At 37.6% G+C, this 21424-nt stretch overlaps 1 protein-coding gene across 3 annotated transcripts in view; it reads left to right on the plus strand.

The window, feature by feature from the left end:
* The window catches only part of LOC139687317 (protein piccolo-like), a 378873-nt gene extending 357666 nt beyond the window's left edge, over nucleotides 1–21207 (plus strand). For 2 of the 3 annotated variants that reach the window (XM_071584469.1, XM_071584471.1), the window contains 6 exons: nucleotides 365–1681; nucleotides 2460–2626; nucleotides 5129–5286; nucleotides 9466–9555; nucleotides 13140–16868; nucleotides 19752–21207. In XM_071584469.1, coding sequence (XP_071440570.1) covers nucleotides 365–1681; nucleotides 2460–2626; nucleotides 5129–5286; nucleotides 9466–9555; nucleotides 13140–16702 — 5295 coding nt within the window. In that variant the 3' untranslated portion in view covers nucleotides 16703–16868; nucleotides 19752–21207. The remainder of the gene's footprint in view (nucleotides 1–364; nucleotides 1682–2459; nucleotides 2627–5128; nucleotides 5287–9465; nucleotides 9556–13139; nucleotides 16869–19751) is intronic. The other variant, XM_071584470.1, reaches the window with a different exon arrangement.
* The last annotated feature ends 217 nt before the right edge of the window (nucleotides 21208–21424 follow it).

The raw sequence follows: 21424 nt of genomic DNA on the forward strand, positions 1-21424 counted from the left end.
AGCTAGATTTTCATGAATGATGGACTAAAATAAAATTGAAAATGCTTAGGTAACCTTATGTTCTTTGAAAATGATTTACCAATTACATTTTGCTAAAGTTATCCAATGTATTTTTTTACCATTTTTCCATCAATTCATGCCCGGAAAATTCCAAATGAACGTCTGTCAGAATTCAAGGAAAAATACATATATTTGACGTTGTAATGATTCAACAGCCTCTGCATTAGTTTTAAAGGACGGTCCGAAATCTCTACTTTTTCACTTGTTGATTCTCTCTTCCCTGCTACATGCATACCTCATATGATATACCTCACGCTGCTCAATCACTTTGAAATTCGACACATTCCCTTTTGTAATCCTGCAGCTCGCTCAGAGAGGTGGAACTCTCCCGAAAGCAGTGAGCTTGGGCATGCCCCCGCCTGCGGCCATCCAGAACGCCATGATGACGAAGGACAAGAAACCATTTACTTACACCCCCGGGGGCATCGACCTCTCGCAGCTGAGGAGCCCGCGGATGCAGAGACGAATCTCCAGGAACGCGGCCTCCGAGGGCGTGTCCGGCGGCCCTCAACCGCCGGCGCCCTCTCCCCTCGCTCAGCAAGCCCCGGGCCAGCAGCCCACCTCCACGGCTCCCGCACCGCCTCCTCCACCGCCCCCACCACCCCCCGGCCCCCTGCCGCCCTCCGCCCTAGCGGCCATGCAGCCGCAGATAGCCATCCCGGTGTTCCCACCCCCGGGGGCCCAGCACACCCTCAACCGGGTTGCACCACCCCACTCCCAAGCCCAGAGGCGACAGTCTCCTCCGTCCCAACCCGCCCCACCGGTCGTCAAGTCGCCGACTCAAACCCCCAAGTCGCCGCCGGTCCCGTCCCAGACCTCGCCCACCCCTCCTCCGCCTCCCCCGGCGCCCAAGTCGCCACCGGCACCCCAGTCCTACCCCTCGCCCAGGTCCCCACCCACGGTGGCGTCGCCGCCGCCCCCTCAACAGCAGCAACAGCCGGCCGTGGTGGTGGTGATCCGAGCCGGGACAGGTCCTCCGCCAGCCAGGCAGGATGAGCAGCCGGCGACAGTCAGGGCAGGTCCCGGGAAGATATACATCCCTCCTACGAGTCCTCCGCAGCAGCAGCAGACAGCGACCCCTTCGTCCAGGGGCTCAGGCTCGGCCTCCTCGGCCACTCCCGGTTCCGCCACCGCACCCATGTCGCCCATACAAGTCTCTCTCAACAAGACTCCCAAGCCCGCATGGTTGAATTCACAGAACAGGGCTCCTGGAAGTTCACAGCAGAGTGGCGCTCAGTCGAGCCCACCTCCATGGCAGCAACAGCAGCAGCTTCAGAAGGAAAGGCACCAACAGCAATACCAGAAGGATCTGGAGGAGCAGCAGCTGAGGGAGCAGGAGCATGCATTCATGCAGAACCAGTTGAGACAGCAGGCCCAGATGCAGCCGCAGTTTCAGCAGCCGCAGTTCCAACAGCCGCAGTTCCAGCAGCCCCAACTTCCTCCACAGCAGAGGCAGCCACCAGTGCAGCAGCAGACTGGTCATCAGCCCCAAACGAGGATAATACCAATACACGTAGAAGGGCGTGATGATCCCCCTTCTGCCGCAAAACAGCAGAGTCAACAGCGGCAGCAAATGCAACAGCAGGGTGCTAATAGTAGAGAACATATGATCCCGATCCAGGTAGTCCATGCATGTTTATTTTTAATATGTTGCTATGTTTAGTGTATGCAAGTAATTAAATTTGACTCTACCCTGAATTAGAACTTTGTAAAATGTATTACTACTTGTAGCTAAGGATAAGAGTGTAAGATGATATGCATCTCCTGAATAATTGGTTTACTTTTTCCCTAGTGGAAAATTTTTAGTGTAAATTTTATTTCCTATAACTGGTTCAACAAACCCAGCTATGTATGTGTACACATTTCCAAAAAATGTTTATCTGCTGAGCAAACACCTTACTATTAGGCCTTGTTCCACAAAATCCTGTGTTTCTAAATCAAACAGAATACATCAATTTACTATTTGAATTAGGGATATTGTTATTTTAAAACCAACTTTGAATGTGGTTATTTAATATGATGTCTATTCATGGGCTATCCTGAAAATTCACTAATTTTGACTTGAAAGGAAACAGTGATATTTTTACTCTGTACTCAAGGACCAATATTAATTCTACATAACGTTCCCTCCCTATTTACTTTGACCACAACTTCAAATATGACCTCATATCTCATTCTATTAGGTTATAGACATATATGATGTTTCTTGGTTTTATAGGAACTCCAATTTATGCTCCATTGAACTGTATTTTTGAATGAATTGCTTTTATCAAAGGGTTATGTGAGTAATTTTTTATGTGCATATATTTCACCCCTATGAATGAATAATGTTCTTGATGAAATATGTGTGTAGTAAACATAGATAAATGAGCAAAATCTATTTTGATTCATCTCAATAGATTGAAGGAAGGTCTACCCAGCAGTCTTCACCATCACCACAGCAACAGCAAACCAGAAGACCACCTTTTGTTCAGAACAAGTTCAGCTCTCCGGGAACACCATCAGCAGGATTTCCCCCTCAATACCAACACCAGGTGGATGGAAACTTTGTTTCTGCCATGGAGAGGTAGGGCAGTTTTACTCATATAGTCTCATCAGGCTTTGAAGTCTGTGTGATTAAAATATATTCATGAGAGCTAATAAGATGATTAGTCGGAGATCTAGTTTAGGTTATGAGGTTTAATGGCTAAAGAATACCAAACCATTATATAATATTTCCTGACATTCCTGCCTTTATACTGATGGGATTCCTATTTTAAATGGTCACATCTAATAGCAATCAATCATAAATTACCCCTTCGCTTGCATATTTTAAGTACTATAAGAAATACAGCTTTTGCTGGTTAAAAACTTGTTTCCTGAACAGTCCAAACATGGTATTAATGACATGAAATATCATCATCTCTTCCAGTTTACTTAAAGTCTTCATCACCTCCCTCACAATGTTTTCTACTTGACAAAATGATAGAAAATGAAGGGATATGTCAGGTCTCATTTACTTTTATAATCATGGTTTATATTTCTTTTCATATTCTCTTTGCTATTTTATTTTCACTTGAACTTATGAAAAAACCATTTTTGTCAAACTTACGCTAATTTTCATTTATTTATATTATGAAATCAGTTGCACAGAGCCACTATTATAAAGTTATAATGTGAAATAGCTTATGTGATGCAATAAAACACACAGGGGACTGAATGTGGGTGATTTCTAATGACTGATTTAGAATATTTCTCCGGAACAATAAGGTAGTGTCATGTCAAACAGCTAGCAGAGAAATGAAAAATCAAAGAAACCAAAGGAGATCCTGCAACAGTAACTTCAGCAGAGTAATCCATCACTATGTCTTACATTGTAACAATTTCAAAGGGTTCAAATCATTCACCTTGATTGGGATTCGATCCTCAATTAGGATGCTTTGGTAGCTTAATTGGCTGAAGCACTCTGCCAGACATCAAGGGATCTGGGTTAGAATCCTGGCCAAGGTGAGTGCTTTTTACTCTTAGAAATTGTTGCATTGCTAGCAAAGAAATAATTTACCCAGTAAAGGGTCCGATACCACATCCATACAATATTTATCCTTCTCTTCATATCTGGGTTTTGCATCATAGCTAATTGGACATAAGGTAGTCCAATGGAAAGAGTGCTGGGATGCTGACCAACTGGCCCAGGTTTGATTCTGGATGAAGCCTTTGGGAACTCTGAGCTTTACACAACCTGTGTAATTTTTTGGGTACCAGATTTTCTTGGGAAATCACATGGGGTGCAGGGAAAAGAACTGGCTCCCCTTCCCCTGCTGTCTGAATTTCACATGCCATTGGGCTTAATGCTTGGCGAGCTCTATCTACCTATCTTCCCTAACTACCTTCAAATCAAAGTTTCAAACTCATGCTATTCAAATATACATTTTGTATTGCATAAAATTAAACTTTTATTACATTCACAATATTTGTAAACATTTTTATTTTTATTATAGAAAGATGAAAAGACTTGGTATTCTTTCCATCTTTCCTTGACAGTGGTTTAGTCATATCCTTGAGCTTAGTTCAGTGGTTCAGGACTCTGTTGGAAAGTGAAAAATTACTCAACAGGAAGCAGAAAAAATTAGAAAGGAAATCGAATGACATAAAGGAACCGAAGTTTTATTTTTTCAAACATTGAAGTCTGATTCCTATGATAATTTATTGATTGATTGACATCACTTTGAATCATTTACTTTGAATTCTTCTTGTAAGTCAGGAACTATGTTTAACTCTTTCATTAAAAAAATATCATTCTAGAGAGAGTTGCATGAGCCTGTTTCATATTCTTCCTTCCCCTTTTCAACCACACAATGGTACACTAGGCAAGCAATAATATGTTTTGATTTATTTTATTCTTAGAATGATAATATTTTTAAATCCTTGAAAGGAGAGAGACAAATGAAAATTTCAAAAATAAATTTACATATGTAATAACAGAATGCCTGGTTTACCTTAATGAAGAAATTTTGAAGAATAAGCATGCACAGAATTGAAGGATAAAAGCCTTTAAAACTTGCTGTGGAGGTGAATAAAAAGATAAAATGAGGAATTATATAGAAAATAGAATAGAGAAAAATAATGGCATGCATTACTATGGAAATGAAATACTAAGGGAATTGTATGTGTTGAGATTACTAGGAATGTAATAGAAGGGAAGATCCATAAGGAAACCAAGAGGGAAAATATGTAGGTCAATTCATTGATCAGATCAAATAGATCAAAAATCAAGAAGATTGTTAGAAGGTTTATCAAGACATATAAGAATAAACAATGGATAGAATGGAGGATAATGGTAGCCATATTGCAAAAGTAATAAATGAATGATGGGTTATTTCTTTCCAAGGTTGATTTCTGACAACACCACTTGCCCTTAACACTATTATTCAGGTTAATGAATGTGAATTTATAATTTTTTTACAAAATGCTTATCAATATGTCTGCCTGGTGGAATTAATTTGACTGTAAGAAAGCAACTTTTTAATTAGTTGTGCAGTTAGTTTAATGTGTAATCCAACTTCTTATATGGAATCTTGCTGCTTTTCAGGATGTCAACTGATCAGCCTCCTCAGTTTGCAAGGCAACATTCAGCTCAGCAGAATCCATCTCCTGGAGGAGGGTGGGGACCAACCACACCTGGAGGTGGGCCAATACAATCACGCTCCTTCCGAGTTCTTCAAAAAATCACAGACACTGATGATGATGGTGGGTTGCGCTAATGATACCAGGTGCATGTGGCTGAGATGAGGGAATTAGAGTTGCCAACTTATCTTCAAGAAATCCAGATGTATTTTTTTAAATCTCCAAATTCTCCATTTCCCTTCACTATCAAAACTATCTTTATAACCCTCTTCTTGTGCCATAAGAGCTTCCGAGTTCATGGAATCCTGTGAGAATATGGAGAGAATGTTGTCTTTCATATTGTCTCTTTCGTATTTTAGTGGGACGATGTTCAGTATGTCAACTGTAATCGTATCATGTTGTGGTGCTGTTTTTTTCCATATGTATGTTTTCTATGGGGGAATAGAACCTAAAGGTTAATACTATGAGTGTGGAAGTCTTCAATTGGACTCCTACCTAAATGCTATGAAGCACTTTTCTGCAAAAGCAATGAAAAATTGATTCTATTTTGTCTTCCAGTCAATAATGATCTTATTCCTTAAAACAGAACTCATCATATGTGTTCTCCTTTGTTGGCTGTAATTAAAAGCATCTAAATGTTGACATTTCTACTCTCGTGTATGTATGTTCTAACATGTGTTATTTGTCTTCAATGATAGATAGCTTTCGGCATGCCAATATCATTCAGCAGATTGTGGTCTTTCTCCTTTGGTGTACCTCACCTCTTCTTAGAAACTTTCATATTTTGTAGTTGCTTTCTTGTCCTTGGTATTTTATTCCTTCTTAGGCCTTGTTGTATTTTAGTAAACTCTGACTTCCAAAGATATCTTCAACTATGTTATGTGATTCTTTCCTCATTATAATTTCCTGTCTGTAATGCTAAAGACACAATTCCAATTCTGGAAGAGAGCTTTGAATCAACACCCTCTCAGTTATTTCCCTCATGTTGGCAACTCTATCTTATTGTTGGCATTTCATTCCTTCGTTACTAGAAGACATGCATGTATAGAAATGTGCCTACCCACCTAATTAAATAGCTACGGGTATCCATTCTCATGTTATCATATTTTTTTCATTACATTCCATACCTTAATTTCATAAGAATACATTTTATAAATTATATTAGACTTATGCCATGTACATACCCTTGTATTATAATATTAATTGGTTCTAAAATTCTTGTGAATAAAGTGAGTAAGTCATAAAGTTGGAAAAGGAGACACTCAACATATTTAATAGGCTCCAAATCCCCTGACCAATCAGTTTCATTGTACTTTTTCTTTTTTATTCATGTTATTATAAAAAATGTATGCAGAAAGGGACATCTGTGTCCATTATTATACTAATAATTTAACCTATTTTAGCTTATAATTCATTGAACACTCAGGGAGTGGCTAGTTGACTGACTGTTTTTCACTGCCTCCCATTAATTATTTTAAATTATTAAATTTTATAAAAATGGTATCAGGCTTTTCTCCAATGTTTAAGTTTAAAATTAAGAGCTAATATGCCATGAAAAATAAAAAAAACGTGAAATTAACTTAGGGCTTATTATTTAAAGTCACACACAGTATCATTACAAAGCTTCAAAATTTAATTGAAAATCATTATTATATTCTTCTCTGGAGGCACTCCTTCATCTGGTTTTGAGTGTCAACAACCCAATTATGTTTTGCATTTTTTGTCCTGCCTATTCTCTGAACAAAAAATTATTTACTTAAGAATTGCCCCAGTGGATTTTGAGAAAAAAGAACTTTCCAGAGCTGCATTGAATTCAAATATTATTACTCTACCAACCACTAAATAATTCCTGTCCTCTCTGTCCTAGTCACAAAATGAATTTCAACTGGATTCCTCATTAAAGCTGTTAATCAGAAGAAGATAATTGCATAAACTAAAAACTCAGATTACATAAAGAATAATTCTTCTGCTGAACAAATATAAATATCTAGAAATATTTATTTACTGTTTGGCTTTTTTATTTAATCATTCTATCAATATACAGGTATATTATCATCATTCAGTCATTTATATGAAATCAAGGGGATCAATAGATTTTTAACATTGTGAATATAGGGAAAGGAAAAGCATTCAAGTAACACTTACTGAGGAGTATGCTATTGTTTCCATTCACGTTGGGTTGTTTCCCAATGATCCAGCACACTCTGCATTATGGATATTAGTTTGGGGGCTACCTTAGATCAATTATTAATTACCTAGAGCTGTTTGTTGCATACTTGCATCGATTTCTCTTTCCCTCTCACTACATGAACCATTGAATATCTCTTTTTTAGTCTAGCTGATAAACATTTTACATTACAGAAGTTACCATTAGACAATAACTACCTACACTTTTTTTACCGGTATACCTTTCTAAATACATTTCTAGTATGCAGCACATGTGGTATACTTTTCTTTTTGTTTCCCCAACTGACAACCAAACAGATGTAACAGTACACTGGTTTCCTTGTACAGTGGTAGTAAATAGATCAATGCTCTGTTAGCACAGTGAAAACTCTCAAAATAAAAGTAAGACTACATTAAATCCCTATAATGCACCTCATTTATAATCAGATGTAGATTACATAGATAATATGATCAATTGGCAAAATAAGTGTGTCATTAATTTGAGATTACCTAAAATGAGTAAAGCAACATTTTACACTCTAATATAGCTATGTTCACATGCAAAGAAAAAATATGCACCATATTATCATAAGAGTGAACAATATCTGAACACCTAGAAGGAAATCATTCCTTTGTATTCAAAAATTTTTGTTGCACTAAATAGCATTACTGAATACATCAGATGAATCCTGAAATTATGTTATTGCAAGGGTGCAAGGTTACAACAATACCTATAATGTAATATTATGCATTCATATGAAATAACACTTATCTTATGCATGATATATACACAGGTATTAAAATATTGTTGATGCCAATAAATTCACCCAGCATGCCTTGGAATGGATAATTTTCCTCTCCCTTGCAAGGCTAATTCATGAGCTGAGGCTATCAACTGGCTAAAATTATTTTTGTTTCTTAAAATGACTTTCATTTCTTTGGATGGACATAGTATATAGTACAGTCCAGCAATAGTGGTTATTAATTAGTATCGATCAAAATTAATTAACTCCTAGTATCTACAGTCCATCTAAGTGCAATTGCATATATGCATCATTAAAATGCATGCAATGACTGTCACAGCAAAGGAAGTAGCATTCAAAGAATTCCTGTGCAATCAGAATGGATGAGTACCTATCTGATAACATTACTTACCACTTTGTTGCTGGCTATTCTTTCCTGCCTCCAGTCAAATAATAAAGTTACTCTAGCTTCCAGGATGTCAGGTGTGTTACAAAAAATACCAAAGTTAATGAATGCGGACCAACTAGCAGAGAGAGCATGCTATAACTGTTGAACGTGCCTAGTGGTAGTTTTGACAATGGCCTGCCATTTACTTTATTCAGCTATGTATTAGCATTCAAGCTCTAATTGCTGAAGTGAGCACATTCACTAGATAACAACCAGATTAGTGACGAAGGACATCTGTTAACAAGCATGGCAAAACTTGTACAATGATTTGATGCTTCTCAAATGTTTCATTCATCCTTAGATACCAACATCCTCTACTGAAGCTCACTTCCTCAGCAACCTGTCTTATAATTTCCAAGAATCACAGGATGAATTTTCTTGGTATATTCATTGTTTTTTGATGCAGAAGTTTATCCAGGCAATTTTCAACTCACTTTTTACCTTCTTCAAAATGTATAGTAATACATTCTGCTTATTATAGAGACCCTTGTATGCTTGATAAAATAATTTAAATATATTGGCTAAGTGTTCATCAAGTTTGCAGCAAAATTTTAAATGCATACTACCCTTTAATGTCTCTTCTTGACACTTCATCACTGATCTTGTGTGGAGCTTGTGTCTGTACTCACTCCAGAATATAATGCAAAGTCTCCTCAGTCATAGTGCAACATAGCAAACTCTGTAGCTAGGTTTACTCAACAGTCTTGGGATGCTCTTTGTACTGGTTGGTTTCATATTAAAATGTTTGATCTTTTTTGAACACACCGCATATCAAAGCACTTAAACCTGTTATTTAATATGCCATGTACTTAATCATCTGCATCTAACTAATAACTATCCTTAAAAAAACAAAGGCTTTAGTATTCACCATGCAATTAACCTAAGACATGCTCAGGTAAATTCATGCTATATTTAATAAACTTTTTTGGGTTTTCATTTTCTCAGGTCATACAGAAGGATATGATGCTCCAATGTCCCCAAATTCTTACCCTTACTCCCATGGATACAGGGCAAGACGAGATGATGGAGAATGTGGTGAGTAACAAAACTGTTTAAAGGAACTGTGAAGAACCCAAAATGATTATTTATTTATATTTATGAGCAAACATAGGTAGGCATAAATATGCCTATACTATCTATTGAGTGGTTCTTGTAATTTGACTTAATGAATTACCCTTATGATTTTTTGTAATCTTTTATAGATTTTGGGTGGAGAGATTTCTTAATTTTGCAAATTTCATATTACTTCTCTTCTGGAAATGCAATAGGATTATGTATTTAATCAATGTGGACTGATAAATACTTGAACACCTAGTATACTATTATATTGTAAGGATATAAAGTATAGTATTAAGGATATAATCTCTCCATCATAATAAACACTATTGGTATTCATTAAACTCTCAGTTAGGACATAAGCTTAAGGCAACCTACCTTCATGCTCATTTCATTTTGGGAATTGGAACAATCACTTGATTTGATATTGTCTTGTCATGCCAAGTGATGCTACAAGTATGAGACAAGCCAACAGGACTAGAATGATAATTTTTTGAGCAATTAGGATTTGAACATAAAAATATAAATTTGAATTTATTATATTTATAATATTATCGGAAGTTGTTATTTACTTTGTCGAAATGTCTATAAAAATGATTAGTCATGATTGTAGATATTTAATAATGTATATTTTTCTCAGGTTGTGCAAGAATCTGATTTAATATTCAATTAGGCCCAAGTGACTTTAGAATACCTTTAGTTGCATTGGTTGCACTGGTTGCACAAGGGTCAAGTAAAAATTTTGACCCCTATCTGATTATTTTTCATACTTACATATGTGAAAATAATGTATCAATAATTACTTAAAAAATAAATGCACACTAATGGTAACTGTTTATATAAAAATACATTTTTATAAATATGAATATATCTTGTTAAAATTGCTAAATTTTAGTTTGTGTGGTCAATGAATTTATTCATTGAAATTATTTCTGGAAAGATATTTTTCACAAATTGCTCTCAAGTGCTTATTTAAAAGCAATTCAAGCATTGCATTTTTTACATAATATTTTGGGAAAGAAATTTTTGGGGTAACCATATGGGATATCAGGGGACACAATGGCCTCTTCTTGAGTAATCACTGGCTTTGGCAGTATTATTGATATTTCATTTCCATAAATACCTTTGGCAGTCTCAATTCAGTTTTCCAGATTTTGTATCAATTCATCCGCTGGAAATTTTACCTGCAATCACCTTTCTAATTTGATTCACATCAGTTGGCCTGCTACTCTTCCATGTTTGAATTTTATGCAAAACATGTTAGATGTGTAAGTTTGTCTCTGCAACACTTAATTCAAGTATATTATCACTTTAAAAATGTTTCCAAGAGTCTGTCACAATATGACTCATACTGGGTAACTTTCTCCACAATGTTCCATTTTTGGGTGCCAAAACAGCACCACATGCTAGCAATATTGTACAGATATTTTCAGACATAAGGATAGGCACTTTTATATTTACGCAACAGAAAAATAATTCTCACTCGCTACTCCATTTCTGTCATCACTTTCCATCACCATCAACTTCATCATCAGCACTTGAACTATAGATCTAGTTTCAACATTATTCTCAATCTTGGATTTATCTGATTCCTGCAAATCTACATCTTCAGGTGTAGTTTGGCTCTGCTATTCATATCAGAATACACAATGCAGTTTGTTTATATGCATTAATATTTGCTAAATCAATAGTCTCTCAATTACTGTTGACGTCAAGAGAGCTCTTGTCAACTACTCAGAAAAGTGTCTGCTCTGAAGTGAGTTCACCCCTGAACTAGCTCAAACTTGCAGGAGTCAGAAGTAATAGAGTAAGAGATGTCAAGAAGTCATTTGATCACAGACTCAACTTTTAGGGAATAACTCAACTAAAACAGGTGATGGGGCTGGCGGACCTATACACAGCCAATCGAGGATTACTCTTAACGCTTATACTACACCTATGACAGTTCTAATCTATAGATCAGTACAGTTCTTAACTCAGTTGAAATTTTATTGAGCACAGTAGTTGAATGGCAGATTTATTGTTTCAGATCTATGCTTGATCATGCTGTAATGCACATAAGTAGTATAGTTGTATATCTGGTTATTTATGCAGATAAATGATCATTTCATGAACAAGTTCAATTGTTCTTTCTTCCCTAAACATTAGTGATGCTACAGTTGACTGTGTGTACACCCCACCAGGCTTTCCGGTATTTCTTTCTGAACTATGATAACTCTTTCTGCTCATAGTCCAGAACTAGCATTCCTCCAGGAAACACATTCATACGCTTAAATCAAACTTTCAGATGTAGCTTTCACAAACTTCTCAGAAAGAGACCAGTTTGCTTGATTCAAACTTGTCAAAAACGTTTAAGCTTGTGATTACAAATTTGTTTCCAGCTTAACTTGCAAGAATGAGCTTCCCGTCTAATTCTAGCCCTAAATGAGCCCTAGCCATTGGAGCCCTAAACGTGCTAAGATACAAGCACAAAAAGTCTTATGACTACTTTATTACTCCTCTCCAACATTTTATAAATGCATAGAATATGAGCATTTGCATTTAAGTATAAATCAACTGATAAAATGGGAGATAAAAATGGTTGGAATTTTTAAGCTTCAATAGTAGGTGCCTACCTATTTTGTTTGAATGGGTCAGTAAATGACATTACTGATATGATATTGTTTGGTTCAGTATTGATGTACTCTTAGTTTTCAATCAGACAATATTAAATCACTTCCTTATGTGGTTACCATGAAAATTTCTGTTAGAATGTGTATAGTTATTTGTTTCCTATATGTTCCAATGTTACCCACATGTTTTTTAATACAATATTGACTGAGTCTCTCTGTCCACTTATGCTTGATTGTTTAAACTCCATAAAAATAAGTTTCAGAATTTTACCCAGGAGCAAAGAGTTATTTTAATTTCATGTTAATAAAATGGTTTCTAGTTCCTTAGCATGGTTTCAAAGCCATACTTGTTGGCATTTGAAAGCTGGAAAATATTTTCAAAAACTTTTTCACATCCCTTAGGTTTGTTCTGTCATTTTGCTTAGCCATTTGAAATGGAATATTACAGGTTTATTTGAATATGATACTCATTTGTGAGCTCTTTGTTTTGCCTGTCATGAGTGTTGGCAGAAACTAATTTGTATAGAAGTTTCATTGAATATGTTTGCTGAAATTATTCATTTTATTGTAGATTGTAAATAGTTCCTGGAAATATTGTACCAAGGTCAATAATTTCCTTCAAACAAAGTGAAGAGCATAACGAGCAAATTAATTACAGAACTTTAAGCCATTTTACGGGCAGTTTTACCATTTTATGTTTATTTAAGCATTCTTAAAAATGCTGCATATCATGGATTTGAGTACAGGGTACATTACATAATATTTTCCTGATATGCAAGATTGAAAGAAAATGCAGTTTTTAATATTATGATATAAAGAATATTGCTTATATTTGAAATATTCATATTGTTGCCAACACTCATGCCAAAACTATTTCAAACCCATGCACAGTGACACAGTAGCTTTGATAACCCCATTCCTCGCATGGCCTTCTTTTTTTATCTCTTGTAGAGACACTTTCATCCTCAGATGGAGGTGGCTCCCCTACCGATGCCTTCCTCTCTCATCGTTCAGATCCTTCAAACAAGCACTCACCCTCTCCTCTTGGCCTCCCACCACACCCGCCACGCAGACCCCAGAGCCAACCCTCCCTTCCATCCTCTGTCTCCCCCACTGAACCATACTGGGGTCAATATGATCCACAGTACCGTGCTTATTCCCCATATTCAAATCCTATGCTTGAGGGTAGTGAGCAGTATGATCCTTCCTATTGGTGGAATGGGGCCGAGTCCCAACCGCAAATGTGGGACCCTTATGCTTATGCCTCTTATATGGCTGGTTATGAGGCTGCCACTGCTGCAGCCACTTCGGCTTCCCCATACACCACCCCTGCCGCATCACCCTCACCTGCCCAGTGGGGTAGATATCCCCCTCAGCAGGTTCCCTATCCTTACCACCACCCTCGCTATTATGGAGGTTACATGAATGGTGACTCAGATGATTACTCTGGGTATTCATCAGCTGAAGAAATGGCTTATTATGGTAGAATGCAAGCGGCTGCGGCTGCAGCACAAGATTCAAACTCATCTCCCTATGGCCACCCACAGCCTGCTTTGTATCAAAATGGTTATGAGGCACAGAATAATCCCCCAACTTCTCCGACTCCTCGTATAGTTGTGACACCTTCAGCCTCCGATGGTTCTCAAACCCCAACGTCATCAAAAACTGTTGCTGAGGACAAATCACCAAAGCAGAATATGAAAAGCTTGAAGGTCGAATCTCTAGAGAATAATGCTGATGAGCAAGCATCTGCAACATCAGAGGAGGAAGAAACAGAGACAGAGGTTGAGACTGAGGGAGAAGGAGAAAGCGAGGATGCAGAGGGAGACAGATCCCCTGGCCTGCAAGCGATCCGGTCCGTCTCTAATGTTGGCATCTATGATGGAGAGGGTACACCCTTAGCTGAGTCTTCCTCTCGCTCCGGATGCTCTTCCATGAACGAAGAGGAGGAAGAGAGTGAGGAAGAAACAACGGAAGAAGAGGAAGCAGAGGAGGAAGGAGATGAGGAGGAGGATTTACAGCAACAGCAGATCCCCAAACAATTGAGCATCATTTATGAGGAGAGTGAAAGTGTGGCCAGCAATTCTGAGGCTGAAACAGAAACTTCTGGAAGGAGTGGAGGGAAGGTGAAGAAGTCTAAGTCTGAGAGCAAGCAGAAAGAGACTGAAGGAGAGACAGAGGAAGAAGAGACTGAAGAGGAGACGGAAGAGGAAGAGACTGAAGAGGAAACTGAGACTGAAGAAGAAGAAAAGAAGAAAGAGGAGAAAGGAAAAAAGGTCATGGCATCAAGCAAGACATCAGTGGATCAAGATATTGGGTCAGATTCAGGGAGTGAAGCAGGGTCATGGGATGGAGAAGCATCCTCAACGGTCACTGTCAGACTGCCCCTGAAGATAAAAGTCAGTCGCTCAGATGATGATGAGCAAGTGACAACTGTGATTGTGGGTGACAGTGAAGTTTGCAAATCCAGCTCAAGTGAAAGTGAGAAAATGGAAAGTTCCACAGGTGCAATATCTAAGATTAAGGATGAGGAGAAATCAGATGGGATAGCTAGTGAACCAAATGATCCAAATGTTTCAGTCACCCTGTCTGTTCCTGCCAAAACTAAGGTGGAAAAATGGAGAGAAGAATCTTACAAATATTCAGCTGGGGAAGATAGTGACCCAGAAAGTGAATGTGAAACTGATGACTCCCGAGAGAGGTCAAAATCTCCCTTACCCACCGCAAAGTCAAAGTCTATTTCCTCTGAGCCAGATTCCGAGGTAAGTGTGACTGTATCATTGCCATTGGCAGCTGAAATGGACAAAGCTGAAGGGGCTGCTTTCAGAAATTCAATGAAAATTGAAGATGTGGAATCAGAAGAGGAAGAATCTGAAGAGGAATCAGAAGAAGATGAGGAGGAAGAGGAGGAAGAAGAAGAAAGTAAGGCACGACATGAGAGCGAATCGCCATTTAGCCATTGGGAAGATGATTCAAGTGGCACAAGCATACAAACTGTGAAGGTTGGGTTGTGTGGGGCAGCATCTGCTGTAGTAACTTCAACTGTAGGTGGCAGGAGAAACAGCGGTGCCTGCTCTGAATCTGGAGGATTCCAGACTCAGTCTAAGGAAAGTAGCGGTGGAATTGTAGGAAAGGAGGTAATCACAAAAGTGGAAGAGGAGGAAGTGTCTTCTGAAAGCTCTTCAGAATCAGAAGAAACAGAAGATGAAGATGAGGATGAGGAAGAGGAAATTAATGATGAAAATCTTCTAGGAAAGTCAATTGAGAAGATGCCAGAAAAATCAGCTTCAATAGCTGCCCAGGTGGAGGCTGCAGGAGCACCAGATGATTCAAATAGTTCATCCCAAATAGAGAAGAAGATTAAAAAGTCAAAATCAAGCTCATCCACAAAGAAAGTAAGTAAGGAGGGGAGAACAGCAGCTGAGAATGCAAATGAGCCCCCTCCACCTCCAGTATCTCCTCCTGGTAGTGAGGATGATTCTGGTGTGACAGATCTCAGTCGCCACATATCTGATGTTGAGTGTGACAGCTCATCCACTGGTAGAGGTAATCGATCTGCTTGTACAGATCCTGATGATGAAGCGGCTGCAGCTGCGGCAGCCATTGTGGCACAAGTTTTGGAGAGGAGGGGAATGGTTGAATTCCAGAGGGCGGCCACTCACTCTCGTCTTTTCAATCTCTTGAGAGATGCTTGTGAAGATGATGGTAGTGAAGATGACCAGAGGGAAATAGAGCAAGAGTACAACAAATCAGACCCCTTGCCTCCTGTCAAGGAAAGAGAGGTGGACGAGGAGACTGTGGATATCGCAAAGAGACGCCGTCAATTAACCCTACCTCTCCGTGCCAGAGAGGCAAGTCAGGGTGGAGCGGACAGCTTGTCTTCATCCTCTGGAGTGGCATCTCCAGCCTCACCCACCGCTTCTGCAGAGCGTCTCGTGGGTGAATTGGTTGCAGAACTACAAAGGAGGAAGTATACCCAAGCATTGCAGCATCATAAGAAGCCAAAGAAGGTGCCATTGGCAAAACTTCATGCTGCTGCCTTAAGGATCCTCCAGGAAGATATGGACCCCTATGACACTGCCACTGGAAGCTCTCCATCTGAGGACGGGAGTCCAGCAAGGAGGCCTCCTCCTACACATACCGATTATGTTCATTCACCTGCAGAGTATTATGCACCTATGGGCTATGCAGACCCTGCATACTATAGGGATTACTGTGATTATTATGCCACATGGAGGGATAGTAACGGGTACATGAGATGTGGTGAAAGATGGGACCAACCCACTTGGTGGGGAGAGTATGACGTTGTTCCTTCAAGAGCTTTTAGACTGTTGAGGGAGCATGCTACACCAAAGGGCTTCAGTGGTGGTGTTATCCATGGCCTCTGGGCCAAATGCCCCCGAGTACCCAATAGGGATGGCATCCACCACTACCCCATGAGTCCAGATGTAAGTGATAAAAGTGAACCCAATCCTATACCTGACCAAACCCCCTGTTCACCTGAGGCAACTTGAACGCATGAGAGAGGGGGGGTCGGGAGGGTGGGGGGCTAAATGGTCGTGATGAAGGCAAGGAAATCCAAGGTGTGACCTTTCCACGTTTCACTATTATCTTCCCCATACCCTTCCTCCCCACTTATGAAGAGTCACGGCCTGGGGCCAGCAGGCATATCAAAAACAGGTCATTGAACAGTAAAAAATTTTGCCTAGTTTTGTGGGCTAATATTCCCTCCTTTTTTTAGTTAATCTACTTTTTTTCTCTACTACATTCACATACCTGTAATAATTGTTAAATTTTTTTGATTTATTTTTGCGCCAAATAATAATACCATGAGTGTTTGAGTGATGCGTGCTGAGGTCTCTCTGGAGTAAACTCCACCATTCCCTTTCATTCAAATCAAAAAATGAATGATAGTGTACAGGAAATTGTGATAAAATTTCTCTAGAAGGGTATGCTAAATTAAAAATGAAAAGAAGAGGTGTTTTTCTCAATGTAAAAGGAATGGATATGAGAGTTAAAAGCAAAGAAGATATTATGTACTGAATCTTTGTTTGAGAAATTCACTTTCTGAAAGCCGATTCGGTGAGCTGAAATATTCACAAAAACATTTAATGCTTTCAAGAGATTTCGTTTGGACTGGAGGCCTGCAACATTTTTAGAACCATATGAAAAAATATTGAGTAACTTTAAGTACGTATATATGCCTATAACCTTTCTGAGCTCTGCACTTATTAAAGTGTGGTTGACTTCATTTTGTCAATTTTTCCTTGAATTGTAAAATATTCGGTGTAAATTTATCGGCAAGATGTCAGAATATACTGTTGCATTTTGCACTCGTGTTTTTGACATTTTTTATATCCTTTTGATTCTTTGCAATGCATTAACAGCTTCATCCCTTAATTAGTTATCCAATGTACTAGAAGTTCATATGGTCTCACCTACGGCTGGCATTAATTTCTTCACTATGGACTGACACTTAAAAAGGACTGCGATTGGGTGTGGTTTGCTTCAAAGAGATTGTGAGGATCCTCTCTAACTTGTGATGTCGTAGTGACCTGTTTTGTTCATAATAGTGCACTTAACAATTAGGACTAACTTACCAAAAATATAAAAAGTTGAATGACATCCATGGAGTTCAGTGGAAATACATTATGAAGGTAAATTAGTTACACATTAAATAAAGGTTCACAGGTGTTTGAATTGGGACATCAAAAGATGGCACTTGGCAAAAAAAGAATTTTTTCATGATTAATATCCAGCTATTTTATTGCCCAAGTAGGTTGCTAAATGTCACATAACTAATAAGAAACCCTGACTCTGAAAAAATAAATCTCAGCGACAATGATGTAGTTAATTATTCTCATTTTTTATATGTAATCTGACAGCGTGACCTAGAGTTTACTGGTTTTGAAATATAAAGCAGTTTGTGCATATATGACTGAAAGATCACAAACTCAGGATGATACCAAAAAATAAGTATTTAGGTAGGAACAAAGCAGTTTAATATTACATGTCACATGCAGACTGAAATTAATTGATGTGCACATTCACCATGCACATTGTAATGTTCACATGACCTTTTCATTCAATACATGCAGCATATCATCATGCAATATGTAGTCATTTAGTATAAATTTCATTATGTGACTACATTTGTGATTTATTTGTTATGAGGAATGAATTCCATTCAAATTGCAAGATTTGGTGATTATGGGTACCTAACCTCTTGATTAATTCTGTAGTGATGACATTGCATTTGGATATGATTTCTTTCTGTTAATTTGTACATGTGTCCATATATGTACCCACACACTCATACATGTAAATACACACACAAACATATATATACAAAAAGGTACTCGGGTAGATATGTTAGATTATGTCCATAATTCTGTTAATTTTAAAGAACTAAGAGTGACAAATGTAGATCCTGTATAAAATATCATCAATATGTTTCAAACAGTTGCCAGATTTTAGGATGATACACACAGGAAGAGAAATTGGTGTGTAAATTTTGGTTTCAGCTTCAATAATAAATATATATATTTTCCTCTTTGTCAGTAACACTTTTCAGTGTTGATCTTAGTTTGTGGACTCAGTAACAGAATTATTCATGTGTAAGTACAAACATTTTTAAGCTATATCTCACTCCTTTACTTCCATGATGAACCTAGGTATCTAGATATTATGAAGCATCTTTGTTTTAGGGTAATCATTAGCACTGATTGAAAAAAAAATTTACCATTGACCGATGAACACTAAAAATATTGACACTTAGGACTGATATAATGAATGTTGGAATGTTTAAATAGGTATCTACCTACTGAAATATACACTAATGTAATTTCATCTTCTGGATATTTTTTTTTCATCTGAAAATTTAAGTGAACCTCATAAACAACTGCTAAGTCACGGCTGAAAATGTTTAGGATAGTTTTTAAATGTATTTCAATGGCACATATTTTAATTTTTTTGTTGGGTTCACCTAATATTTTCTCAATTATGCCTAATTAATATTTATCCTGCTTTAATTTTCAATCTGTTATTTTCCATGAAGCTATTTGCCCATTTCATAACACATTCCTTGCATAATTTAAGCTTTTATTCAATGTTAATGCAATATAATGCATGACAGTTTCTGAATAAGTGTGCATGATATGAGAAATATTTTAGTTTTTACTTCCCGAGTATTCCAATCTTCTTAAGGTGCGTTTTGAGTTGAGTAGATACTTGCTTCAGTGAGTGGTAGATTTGATCCATCAATTTGGTAACTTTCAAAATAAACTATACGTTGCTGTGTGAAGGTGTTCCATGAATGGTATTTGAACTTCAGCATGTATGGAGAACTGTTGAATCCAAAAATATTACAAAGCATGCCTGACAAATAAAACAGTGAAATGCAACAGTTTCTGAACATATTTTCTTTGAGTATGTAAAAGTATTTTGTAAATTTCTCAAATGTTTTAAATAATCAAATTACTGCAATTGGCTTTCTCATTGTGTTTTCAATAACAAGGTGGTCATAGAGGAGCAATATCTTAATTCATCCTTCATTCTTTCCAGGCCCGGGGCAATCAGACATGTGAGGTTCATGTTCAGGGAATATCAGCTATGTGGGGATTCAGCAGTGCTTTCCATACCCCACATAGTCAGTTGTTTCAATGAAAGTTTTGAACCATGGCCAGGATCAATGGAAAGTGTCAATCAATGTTTTAATGGCTGCCAACTTTGCCATTTACATACAGTCATAGTATCATCTCAGCTGGTTTTTATGGTTTGTTTCATTGTGAAGAAAAATAAATCAGCGTCTTTTTTTCTTGCATACCTAATGATCCTATCACATGGTGCCTCATTACAAAGTTGGCATTTTACAATCAGTGCCTCTCACATAGCAATGTGGTGCTTTGTCTCTGGTGCTTTGCATTTTTAGCTAAATAAGTCTGCAGAACATTTCATTGATTGGGACTTATCAAGATCGCTTTGAAGCCTTAATCTACATGGCTAGCACATATTTTACTGTCATCAGAGATACAGTGGAATAAGGATGGTGTTGAGTGTAACATGACATCATTGCTGTATAGTTACTGTGAATACCTGTGATTTAATGTGGATTGGCATAATGACTCTGAATCAGGGTGACAAGATTACAGTGTTCCTTTCAACAGAATATTTCTGCTGTTGGAAATGAATTCATTTAATTTCTCTGAATGCTTCAAGCAGTGCTGAAATGCCATGAAAAATAGTAATGCTTTACTTTTTTTGCCCATTTTGTTCCTCATGTTCCCTCAAGGGGATCTCTCATTTTTATTCACTATTTACAAGTGGTGATTGTGGGTAATATGGAGATCTATCTAAAACTGGAATAATGCCAGAACAAAGTTATGCTTATTATGTGTTAATTACCATTCATTGTCATTATTTAGTTTTATGGCATGTTTTGTAAATAATATTTCACAAAAGCATTTTCCGTAATAACATTTTGTACATTCTTTCCGAGAAATGTATTAACTAGATACCACTGAAAGAACTCATGACTTTGATGCTCTCTGTCATGTAAGATTTAGATAACTTTACTATCACATGGATAGCTAATAATAGCATGTGTGTTTTGAAGAGACTGTAAAAGTGGAAGTATTTTACTGCAATCAAAAAATTTCTGAAACTTCAGTTTGTTTCATCACATCTGGTGTAGGTTCACTCTCAGTCTGAAACTTCCATTTATACTGTTTTTAGTGAAATATTGATTCTCATTTTAATTAGACCACTTGCTTAATTTTCACCTTTGGTGAAGATGAAAGTGTGGTTTATTTTTTACCTGAATGGTATTAAAATTGTTGCAAAACTTTCATCTGATAGCAAAAACTGCAATGATTTTGATGGTTTGTTTTTTTGATGAGCTTAAACCCTTCTTTCCTCATTGAAATTAATTTATAAATGCATGAATACCAAGCATTGTTGTTATATATTGTGTGCTGTAAAAGAAATTTGTACTAAATAAAATAAGCACAGTTTTTCCCTATTGAATGTATTATTATTTATTGCAATTCGTAAAATTTTTGATTATTTATTCGAATTTAATGTGCAGCATTTTTATTTTGTTCTGCCTTAGCTTGTTAAATCTTATTCAGAAATAGCCTCGGGTGGATGAGCATAAAAATGCCAAGCATTAAGAATGCAGCAATTTGCTTATGCTTCACTTTTGCTGATGCACATAGAGATGTGGGGGCTCCCACTCC

The sequence above is a fragment of the Hetaerina americana genome, unplaced genomic scaffold (assembly GCF_022747635.1).
Source record: "Hetaerina americana unplaced genomic scaffold, ioHetAmer1.1.p SCAF_19, whole genome shotgun sequence".
Taxonomy (NCBI): Eukaryota; Metazoa; Arthropoda; class Insecta; order Odonata; family Calopterygidae; genus Hetaerina; species Hetaerina americana.